The following is a 12,286-nucleotide window of genomic DNA, read 5'->3' as shown; positions in this document are numbered from 1 at the left end:
GATCCCCTGGAGTAGGAAATGGCAACCCACTCCAGTATTCTTGCCTGGAAAATTCCATGGACAAAGGAGCCTGTGGGCCACAGTCCATGGGGTCCCAAAGAGTCAGACACGACTGAATGAACACAGGAGAGAGTGAACCGGGAGAGATTTGTTGAATTCAGCCAAGGAAGGAGGAAGTTTCTTATTGGTTGTACTTACATATCCCCACTTCATTCCTTCTCAAAGAAAGGCAGTGCCAAAGAATGATCAAACTACTACACAATTGCACTCATCTCACACGCTAGTAAAGTAATGCTCAAAATTCTCCAAGCCAGGCTTCAGCAATATGTGAACTGTGAACTTCCAGGTGTTCAAGCTGGTTTTAGAAAAGGCAGAGGAACCAGAGGTCAAATTGCCAACATCCGCTGGATCATCGAAAACGCAAGAGTTCCAGAAAAACATCTCTTTCTGCTTTATTGACTGTGCCAAAGCCTTTGACTTTGTGAAAGTGAAGTTGCTCAGTCGTGTCTGACTCTTTGCGATCCCAGGGACTGTAGTCTACCAGGCTTCTCTGTCTATGGGATTTTCCAGGCAAGAGTACTGGAGTGGGTTGCCATTTCCTTCTCCAGGGGATCTTCCTGACCCAGGGATTGAACCCAGTTCTCCTGCATTGCAGGCAGATGCTTTACCCTCTGAGCCACTGACTTTGTGGATCACAATAAACTGTGGAAAATTCTGAAAGAGATGGGAATACCAGACAACCTGACCTGCCTCTTGAGAAACCTGTATGCAGGTCAGGAAGCAACCGTTAGAACTGGACATGGAACAACAGACTGGTTCCAAATAGGGAAAGGAGTACATCAAGGCTGGATGTTGTCACCCTGCTTATTTAACTTATATGCAGAGTACATCATGAGAAACGCTGGGCTGGAAGAATCACAAGCTGGAATCAAGATTGCCAGGAGAAATATTAATAATTTCAGATATGCAGGTGATACCACCCTTATGGCAGAAAGTGAAGAACTAAAGAGCCTCTTGATGAAAGTGAAGGAGAGTGAAAAAGTTGGCTTAAAGCTCAGCATTCAGAAAACGAAGATCATGGCATCCAGTCCTATCACTTAATAGCAAATAGATGGGGAAACAGTGGGAACAGTGGCTGACTTTATTTTGGGGGGCTCCAAAATCATTGCAGATGGTGATTGCAGCCATGAAATGAAGACTCCTTGGAAGGAAAGTTATGACCAACCTAGACAGCATATTAGAAAGGAGAGATGTTACTTTGCCAACAAAGGTCTGTCTGTCAAGGCTATGGTTTTTTCCAGTAGTCATGTATGGATGTGAGAGTTGGACTATGAAGAAAGCTGAGTGTTGAGGAATTGATGCTTTTGAACTGTGGTGTTGGAGAAGACACTTGGAATGCAAAGAGATGCAACCAGTCCATCCTAAAGGAGACCAGTCCTGGGTGTTTATTGGAAGAATTGATGTTGAAGCTGAAACTCCAATACTTTGGCCACCTGACGTGAAGAGCTGACTCATTTGAAAAGACCCTGATGCTGGGAAAGATTGAGGGCAGGAAGAGAAGGGGACGACAGAAGATGAGATGGTTAGATGGCATCACTGACTCAATGGACATGGGTTTGGGTAGACTCCGGGAGTTGGTGATTGACAGGGAGGCCTGGCATGTGGTGGTTCATGGGGTTGCAAAGAGTCGGACACGACTGAGCAACTGAACTGAACTTCATTCCTAAGGAATAGGAAGAGTGGGTAAATTTCCTACCTGCCAAAGATGAGAATGAGTGTGATAAGTGGAAGTAGGCATGTTATTCTTCAGGGTGGAGGAGATTTTCATTTTTTGGTTCTAAATTCAGAGAAGGACTTGAGATGTGGATTCTTCTATCAGATGAATTTCTAATATGAAGAACACTCACTAAGGGGATGGTTTCCTTAATAGTTTTGTAAAAGATAACGAAAATCCCTTCATTGGGTGAATATCTTATACTAAAGTTCAATGAAAGTGGAATATATTACATTGAAGAGTGATTTAGGGAAACAGTTTTGGCTGGGGGCAAGCTCATGTGATCTCAGCACTGCTCACTGGTGATGGAATTTAATGCATCAGCAGAATTAAACCCTTTTCCTCTGATGGACGCATGATGGATGAGGTTCACGTGCAGAGGTCATCCCTGTGGAAATGCCTAGATTTTAATGCAAGCAAAACAGTTTTTTTGTTTGTTTGTTTTTGAAGTTGGAGTAGTTTCTACTCGCCTGAACCTGTCACTGTTCATCAGTAACAGTTGCCGTGACGAGATGAGACAAGGTGTCCAGAGCTCTGGGAATCTCAGCTAATAGTTGGTCTCCCCCCACCCGATTCTTAGGCCGGCTCCGCTCCCCTCCTCCTATTCTCAGTCCCAGCTGGAGAATGACCACCATACACGCACACACAGACACCCCACACAGAGCTGACAGTTTAAGGAAACAAACAATAAAATCTTGCTGACCGGCCTCTCTTGCCTTCCTGTGGCGTGGCCTTGCACACAGACAGACACACACTGGGTTTGCAGAGCACATCTGAACCTTAAATGTGTGGCGCAGAGCCTAGCATTCGTCCTCAGTCTGAGGCACAGTGACTTGTTTGAGTTTCTAAAAGGCTCCAAGATCTGATTAGAATGGTAGCCAGACCTGGGGCTTAGAGCTCTCAGCTGAGTTCCTGCCAACACTGCACCCGACTCCCAACCCCACAAAATAAAAAACTACCTTGTTCAGCCCTTATGGCTGTTGGATTGCAGCCATTTGGGGGCGTGGTTTCCCTCTAGGAGAATCCATTTGAAAGACTGGTACCGCGCTGATTCCTGTGTCTGTGGACCAGTGTCCGCTCTCCACTTCAAAAGGCTTCATCAGGACTTATTGTTAAAAATGAGAATGGCCCTTCCAAGTCATCACCTTGCCCCAGGGATACTGTGCGGCTTGCCTATGCTACATACTAGGGAAGCAGAGTTAAATGAGATAAAGCATGTGTGTGTGCATGCTGCTAAGTGGTGCCCGACTTAGTGCAACCCCATGGACTGTAGGCCGCCGGGCTCCTCTGTCCTTGGAATTCTCCAGGCAAGAATACTGGAGTGGGTAGCTGTTCCCTTCTCCAGAGGATCTTCTGGACCCAAGGACTGAACCTTCATCCCTTGTGTTTCCTGTACTGGCAGGCAGATTCTTTACCGCTGTGTACCTGGGAAGCCAAGATAAACCGTAGGCTAGTTGAAGTAATATTTTTAGTTTAGGATTGTCTGATTTAGCACTACACATCAACTACATTTATTATTTACTGGTCTCTCACCATTCTCTCTTCCCTACTTCTTGGGTACCTCTCTGCTTCAACCAGTAATCTCAAGAAAGAGTTGTTTTAGCTTAAAGCTAGGACACCTGTTGGGGAAAGGGAGGCAAGAGGAAGTGAGTCAGGAGGCCCTGCCCTGGGCTGAAAGCTTAAGTGAAACTTCATTGAGACCATAACAGGAAACATTGTAGCTGATAAAGGTGTTTATGTGGTTAGAGTTTAGAAAACTCTTAATGTGAATTCTGTCCTATTAAAGATGTTTAAAGGAAAGCAGTTCCTGCTTTTAAGTATAAACTGTAAGAGCAGGTTGAAAACTTGTTTTCTGGTATAGATAGAAGAACTTTAAGAGGTCTTTTTTTTTTTTTTTTTAAGTATTCTAGTATGGTAGTATTGAATCACAGTGTAGACATGGAAGCATTTTAGGCAGCATCCAGAATTCAATACTAATGTAGAATACTTAACTAGAAACACTTCTCAGGAGTTAAATTGTTCCCTCTTAAGTTTTCTTTACCCTTCACTTTATATTCTTTAAATTCAAAAACAGCAGAAACTTCAAACTGATAGATGAGTAATCCGTATAGTTTACAAAGTCATATTTGTGGCTTTCACCAGGTCTTTTATAAGCTTTGAAGATTAGTTTCCTGGAAAAAACCTTCTGGCATCACAGAAATCCGCTTGAATTCTAAGCTCACATAACCAAGTTGTTGCAAATTACCATAAGCAACTTTTTAGATTTCTGAATAAACACTTCTATTCAGTTGGTATTTGCCAGCTATCAAGTGTTTAGAGCTTAAACACATCAGTCAGTCAATTCAGTTGCTCAGTCGTGTCCGACTCTGCGACCCCATGAATTGCAGCACGCCAGGCCTCCCTATCCATCACCAACTCCCGGAGTTCACTCAGATTCACGTCCATCGAGTCGGTGATGCCATCCAGCCATCTCATCCTCTGTCGTCCCCTTTTCCTCCTGCCCCCAATCCCTCCCAGCATCAGAGTCTTTTCCATCAGCTGCTGCTTAAAGCTGTGAGCTGCCTCTGAATGAATTCAGTCTCGTTTGTCTGTACATATTGTCGTAGTAAATGACAGCAAGCCATTTCAGGAAATGTTATTCTTTATGAGGGTCTTTAGTTTGCTATCCTGTTGCTGAACTCAGGTTTGGCTTCCCGTAACCCAAGAATCCAATACTGAGAGAGAAGTGTTAGGTAAAAGAAAAGAGAGATTTATTGAGGAAGCTAGCAATCCTGGGAAGAAGGTGAACTCGTGTCCCAAAGAACCAACTCCCCCGGTTTTGTTCTGAGATTACTTAGGGAAGAGAAGAAGGGGCTATGTGCTGGGGAAGAGGTAATCTTCTGTTTTCAGAGATGACCATCACAATCGTGTGGTTCCAAGTAACTGTCAGGTTTGAACCATAAAGGTTTGGTCTGCTGAGAGGGCCCCACTGGGTCCTGCTTGCTTTCAACCTTAAGGGAAAATTAGAATGGTGTCAGTAGTGTAGCTCCATTCCTCTTTTATATTTCGTAACATCTTTAAAATATGAGTGAGGAATGTAGGCTAATTGTGCATAAATGGACCCTTTTGTTGCCATTGTTGAATGCTTAATTAAGAGAGGGTGATTGTTCTCAAAAAAATACCAGGTTATATTAATGTAGATATAACAAGATTGGTTGTATCCCTCTTGGTAACTGTTGAAACTTGCTGATGAATAAATGATGGTTCATTATACAATTTCCTCTACTTCTGTTGATTATAAAAATTTATAAAAGATAAGTTAGCACAGAAGCAATTATTTCATCAAAACATAATTCAGCATTTTCCAGGTTCTGGGAAAAGAGCTCCAAGAAATGCCTCTTGAAGCAATATTCCATTACTAAAGGAAAGGAACTCACACCAAAAAGACACATCATCCATCTATAGGCTACATTGACCAAGTGTATCTAGAAGCAGAATTAGTGATACAAACTCAGGGTTTAATTCTCACCCAAGTTTGTAATGGCATTGCTTTCCTTTACGCCCCATAGGTTCGTGTGACTGTGTTTCCCTCAAAGACTGTAGCTCAACATTCAGCAGTACCTTGGTGGATCATCCTAGTGGCCATTCTTGCTGGGATTTTGATGCTTGGTCTATTAGTATTTTTACTGTGGAAGGTAAGTCATATCTGGCACTTGAGTTTTGTGATATAAACTTTATTTCAGGTTTTCTTGTTAAAGTAAATTAACCCTGATAGTACATACATTTTTCATTGCTGCTTTTCCCCAACATTTTTTTCTATGAAAATTTTCCAAAATACAGCAAACTCAAGAATTATATAATGAAGATCTGAATACCTATCTAATATTTTATAAAGGAATAGTATTTATATAAGGAGTTTCTTAAGTGTGTAAATTTCAGTGTTTTCACATATACTATAGCATGTTTGGCAGATAATAATTTAAAAAATTTTTACCACTATGACCGTTTCTTTATTGATGATCAAGTTCTGAATCTAAGCAAGTTGGTTATCACCCTAATCAGAATCTGTATCCCTATTAATTTCAACTTTTGTTGAAAAGAAATGTTCATGGCACCATGGGGGCTTGTTACAGTTGCAGCTAGATTAGGAAATAGGAAAGCATGAAATCAATGACTCTCAAAGTGGTCACCATAGCCTATATCAAGCATAAGGAAGATCTGTGTTTAATATGATGTACTTCATTAGAGTCTGGTCCTGTAAATATAATGCAGTATCTTCCCTCTGCTTTCTACCAGTAAATAGTCGACATTACAAAAAATGTATGAGATGTCACATACTTTTCTTGGCAAAAATTATCACCTATAGATTTTGGGTTATTCTCAGTTAGTAATGGAGATTCACAGACTTATCAACAATCCCAAAAAACTCAAAACAAAGTTTGTAATGACTTATTTGGCAACTCAACTTGACATGATGTGAAGAGAGGATATTTATAGTCTCTATCCTTTACTCAGTTCTAAAACATTAGGAATACTAATGTTTTAATTACTGTGACATTATGTATGCAGTGTATTACTTTTCTAAAAGGCCAGAAATTTGGGATTTCCAAACATGTCTGGTCTAGAGGCCAAGAATGATGAAACTCAACTACTAGTCCCTAGGATCAAACTATCCTTTTCTTTGGATCCAAGTATAATGGACAAGGACTTAAGATAGTTTCACTTTCAAATATTGGGCATCTCTTTTTATTTTCCAAGTAACTTGCTTTTGCCAAGATAATTTTGAGATAGTTTTTGGGCGTCCTCCAGTCGTGTGATTGAAGTTTGGTATCTGCTTATGCCACGACCCATCCTCCCATGGGAAGTCAGCCAGCCCTACCTGATGTTTATTTCAGATAGTAGGTTTGTTTGAGTACAGCCAGCTGATACAGGAGATGCTCTGGAAATTATTTTGATATCCAAAGCTGAATATGAAGTTTGATATTTGAGGATGGCCTTCTATGCTCTCCAGAAGAGGTCCTACAAGGACAGTCTTTTTCCTATACCTCTGTAATTTAGAGTGACCTAATCTGAGGAGCACAGATTACTATCACTTAAATGTTACATGGTGGCTCAGAATTTGGGGAAGTGATAGCAATCATTATTTCATGATGGTATGTTCAAATTTATATTGTGATTTACCCCACAGAGGCCTAAGTAGATGGCACTTATCCCATCAAATTCACTGAAAAGGACAGAAAAATATTCAGTGTCTCTTTTATTTGGATTTGTGCTAAGTCTTAGAGAATTTATTCTTTACACTTTGAATCAGTAAACTGCAGATGTCAATCTTTTGCATATTTCTAGACTCCATATCCCCTGCAAGAAGAAACTGTGTGCTGAGTTGTGTCCAACTTTTTGCAGCCCGATGGACTATAGCCCATCAGGCTCCTCTGTGAAATTTCCCAGGCAAGAATGCTAGAGTGGATTACCGTTTTCTCCTCCAGGGGATATTCCTGACCCAGGGATCAAACCCATGTCTCCTGCATTGGCAGGCAGATTCTTTACCACTGAGCTACCTAGGAAGCCCTGCAAGAAGAAACTACCCAAAACTATGATCAGATGTGTAAATATTTTTCCTTTTAGAATGATTTTGGCCCTTAGGATTTGTTACAAATAGAAAAATCAATTTGCTAGTGTCATCCGTATAAATATTTGACCAGAGACCTCTGGTAATAGAGTTGGATTAATTGACGTCACTGAGGCTTCCCAGGTGGCGCCATGGTAAAGAATCTGCCTGCCAAGCAGATCCCTGGGTCAGGAAGAGTCCCTGGAGAAGGAAATGGCAATCCAGTCCAGTGTTCTCGCCTGGAAAATTCCATGGACCGAGGAGCCTGGTGGGCTATAGTCCATGCAGTCTTTATAAAGAGTCAGACAGGACTTAGCAACTGAGTATACAGCACACTTGATGTCACTGTGTCATACGGTATGGGGTTTGTTCCCTTTTGGTTGATCCATAGTGGTCTCTTTGTAAGCAAGCTGTAAGGAGGAAACAGGTTAAACTCTGAGATTTTTCTTTTGTTTAGCTTTTACACAGAACTGTAACACTGACTAAATACCTTGCTTCTTTGTAGTGTGGTTTCTTCAAGAGAAATAAGAAAGATCACTATGATGCCACATATCACAAGGCTGAGATCCATGCTCAGCCGTCTGATAAAGAGAGGCTTACTTCTGATGCGTAGTATTGATCTACTTCTGTAATTGGTAATTGATCAATGTTTTTTAATTGCTAGCTGTGGAACCTGCTATGGTTGTGGTGGCTAACTTTAAAAGCAACAGCTTGCTGTGTGTGTCCCATTAACAGACGTTTTCCAAATGTCCACACTGGCTTGCCTTGCTTGAATTTATTTTATTTCATTTATTTCACTTGAAAGCTTACTTTAAAAAAAAAAAAGTGCACAAAGAATCTTTCGTTGCAGGTGAGTTACTTTTTGTTGTTGTTAATAGACATCACCCACAGCAATGAAGAAAACTGCAATCTACGTACACATAGGAGGTGTTAGACCTCTACAGTTGACCAGTTTGCCACGTGTTGTTAATCTAGTATGTAGCATACCACTTGGAATTTCAAAGATGCATAAGAAATCATGCCAGATTTCTTGTCCATTTTGGAATTTCCCACAGATAGAAGCTTGTGTTGACTGCCTAATTAACCTGTTGCATGTTGGAAACATTGTGTTTCTCTTGAAGAGAAGGCTTTCTCACTGTCATCTTTTTGATTTTTGTGCTATAAAATGATGGGGCAAGGCTTGGAATGCTTTTATTATTGCTCAGAAATTGTTTTATGCTGGCTAAGCATGCAACTTCCTTTCCCTGCATATCTACTACAAGTCAAAGACCATTACAACAAACTCTTCACTACTGGTGTGATAGACATTATGGTCAACTTCAGAAGATGATTCTTTGCCAACATGGCCTTCAGTTTATAAAAGTTTAATATAAAAATGCTGTGGACAGTTTATTCAAAACGTTGTAATGGAGTTTGATCTTGTTCCATGTTCCTAGAAATTTTTTTCAGCCCTGGGTCTCAGCTGATTTTAAGTTCATTTTGGCTTCTCTTATTTGTAACTCCATGGAAACAGGAATTGGCAACGATTCCTTTTTCCATTTCTGTGGGCACCAGAGGGTAGAATTACCCCTGTAATCCCTTTCCATGGCCCTGTCATGATGAATCCCAGCATTTCCATTTCAGTTTATGTATCACCCCGATTTCGTCTGTTTAAATGGGGCAATAGTCACACTATGTGACAGATAGGTGTTTTGGCTTTTTTTGCAGAAAATAGAAAAGGCCTTAGAACAAAAATTCTTGTCCCATTTTCCTCACCGATTTAGTGATAAACTTGTACATAATTTTATTTTGCCCCATGCCATTTTTATAGCTTAACATCATTCAAAACAAATGTTCTGTGCCTATTGATATCAAATAGTAAACACATTAATCAACATATTCTAAGTATCTTCCTCATCCATCTTTTATCTGCATTTAAAAATTAAAGACATCTTTTTAAAAAATACATATATATTTTATTCATTAAAAAAATTCAATCTGACTTAAGAATTTCCAGGTATGTTCCCAATAAAAACCTACTTTGGATCAGATTGAATATGTTTTAAAGATTAATAAAATATATATTCATTAATAATCTAAGTGTAAATGCTGTATTTTTGCCAAAAAGAAAAGAAATTAGAGGATGCTCTGAAATTCAATCTAGTGATAGTTTCTCAAATTCTTTGTGGTGAATGATTTTATTGCAGGACACAGTCACTGCATGATTTATTAATGAAACAGCTTAGTTTGGAGGCTTCATTTGGAAATCCAGGCAGTATAAATTACATCTTAGCTATTAAGAAAGAAGTACTGGAGCCTCGAAGGAGAGGAGATTAAATCACCCATTTCAAGTAGTAATTTGTAAAATATTTGTGACCTGATTTCCATTTTGTTAGTGGAAGAGGGGCATGGAATATCTTTGGTTTATGACCTTGAAAAAAGTTGTCCTTGAAATTAACATGATGTTCTAGTAATCTGAAAGTTAGATCTTTCACATATAGTATGGTGATTGTAAAAAAAATGGAAGCACTATTTCATAAACTCTTCAACTCTTAGAAGTAACTAACATTGCTATAATAAGATGGAAAGACAAGATGGGAAAAGGGACTTTTCTTCCAGTTTTACAGCTGTTCTCTGCTGTTTATCCTCACTGGCTATTACTATTTCTTTTTGACCTATTAGTTCCTTCTTAAAAGAAAACCATGTCTTTTACTCTTTGTCCCAGTCCAAATTTAGGCATAGCTGAACAGAAAGCTTAGATATTACCATCTAGTGGACTTGCCCTTCTTGGAATTACTTAATTTGTATCTGTTTCTTTTCCCCCCTGTCTCCAGTGTGGATTCTTTAAACGCTCTAGGTACGATGATAGCGTTCCCCGATACCATGCTGTAAGGATCCGGAAAGAAGAGCGAGAGATCCAAGATGAAAAATATAATGATAACCCTGAAAAAAAACAGTGGATCACAAAGTGGAATGAAAATGAAAGCTACTCCTAGGGAGGCCAGAAAAGCTTCACAGTACCCAAACTGCTTTATTTTTTCCCCAACCCAGACACTCAGATGGATTGAAAAACCTGTTCAATATCTGAATACTGATTTCAGACAGACTGCACAACAGTACGGGCCTACAGTTTTAACTGTGGACATTGTTACGTAGCCCGAGGCTCCTGTTTTGCACAGCCAAATTGAAGGCTGTTGGAATGGATTTTTCTTTAACTGCCTTAATTTAACGTCCCGGGTTGCCTTTGTTTTTGACTTACTTGTGCTGGGGAAGGGCCTGCCCGGTTACTCTTACGCGACATCCTTCCAAAGGTGTAGCTGGAAGAAGGCACCATGACCCCTGCGCCAACAGAGTGACCGTCCCAACCTCGGCACCACCTCTGCCAGTGTTCTTCTCATAGGACGGGAGAACATGCCAGTTAACTGTCCTGCATCACAGCCCTATGCCATCAGGGTAACCGTGTTCAAACTAAAGTGCTCCCATAAATTAAATGTGCAATAGAAGGTGATGTTGCCATCCTGCCATCTTTTTCCATTTCCTAGACGTGTGAATACCTGCTCACGCCAAATACACACAGGTTTCATTTCCCTTTCACTAAAATACACAGGCATAACAGATTTGAATGCTAGTTATACTTATTTGTATATGGTATTTATTTTTCTTTTTTACAAACCATTTTGTTATTGACTAACAGGCCAAAGATTTTCCAGTTTGCCCTTCAGGTTGGATTAAGCAATCAGAATCAGAACATGAGAGGTCACTGGTTGGACCTCAATTACTGACTGCCTAAAGAACATAGTAAGTCTTTATAAATATAGCAGAGAGTTGTTATACTTTACAGAGAAGTTTAAGTTATTAACTCCCTTCATGACAGCACTCATCCCCTCCCTCCAAACCCAAAACATTTAAGAAACAGAATTTAACTGTGAGATGTTTAATTCTTAAAGACAGAAGATATTTTTTAGTTTAGAGCCCTGTGTGATATTCATGATTTTCTTGCTATAACTATCAGGAACTCTTGGAAATAATGGGATTGTTGTTGGACTGTAGTGCAGTTTAGTCACTGCTGAAAATATTGTGTATTCAGGACTTGAAAGAAATGGTGAGTGCCGATGGTGGACCCAAACCGATCCAGTGTAAGACTACTGAATACCTGATACCAAAAGTCTAAACATCATGGCTTTGAAGTTTTAAAATATTATTGGAAACATTTAATCAATGAGTCTATGTTCTGTTTTTTGCTTTGTTTCCTCCCCTGTCTGTATCCCCCAAAATACTTTAACTACTCTGAAAAGAAGTGTAAATTGTTCAATTTTAAAGATGAAGGGGAGGGAGGAGGAAGTTATTATTATATATATTCAATAGAGATTGAATAGCTGGAAAGCTAAATTTAAAAAAATTACTGTACTTCAAAATGTTAAGTTACGGGGGGTACAGCAATGAACAGGTGCTAATTTGTTTGGCTGTAGTATAAGTAGCATCTCAAAATCTTTTAAAAGAACAAAATACAGCTATATGTGACATTGATGCTTTTGCGTTTTTTTTTTTTTTTTTCCCAGAAATCTTATGCCCTTAAGATATTAGTTGTGCTTTGGAATTTTCAAAACAAAAATAGTTTTACAGATGATATTTTGTTTACAGAAATTTCTCTAAAACAGGTCATAACAATGTTTAAAATCTCAGTTTCTTGCTTAGATAACTTGGAACCCAGTGCACTGGCTTATAGGTTGCTGAGAAGCTGATATTTTGAAAGTGTTTATAGACCTTTGTTATAAAAATGAATGTCCTAAAAAGGGGGGTGGGGTGCAAGGGTGGTTCACCAACAAAAGAAACACGAATGTAGTGGTGTTTATAGTCGTTAAAAATGTCATCTCAAGTCAAGTCACTGGTCTGTTTGCATTTGATACATTTTTATACTAACTAGCATTGTAAAATTGTTTCATGAT

At 39.5% G+C, this 12,286-nt stretch overlaps 1 protein-coding gene across 4 annotated transcripts in view; it reads left to right on the top strand.

Moving 5' to 3' along the window:
• ITGA6 (integrin subunit alpha 6) overlaps window positions 1–12,286 on the top strand; it is an 85,581-nt gene extending 73,295 nt beyond the window's left edge. For 3 of the 4 annotated variants that reach the window (XM_068969053.1, XM_068969051.1, XM_068969050.1), the window contains 2 exons: window positions 5,323–5,448; window positions 10,175–12,286. In XM_068969053.1, the coding sequence (XP_068825154.1) occupies window positions 5,323–5,448; window positions 10,175–10,336 (288 nt within the window). In that variant the 3' untranslated portion in view covers window positions 10,337–12,286. Of the gene's footprint in view, window positions 1–5,322; window positions 5,449–7,866; window positions 7,997–10,174 lie in introns of all 4 variants that reach the window. The other variant, XM_068969052.1, reaches the window with a different exon arrangement.

This window comes from Capricornis sumatraensis, chromosome 3 (assembly GCF_032405125.1).
Source record: "Capricornis sumatraensis isolate serow.1 chromosome 3, serow.2, whole genome shotgun sequence".
Lineage (NCBI taxonomy): Eukaryota > Metazoa > Chordata > Mammalia > Artiodactyla > Bovidae > Capricornis > Capricornis sumatraensis.
Note: the sequence above shows the minus strand (reverse complement) of the source record. Positions and strands in the feature narration are given on the sequence as shown.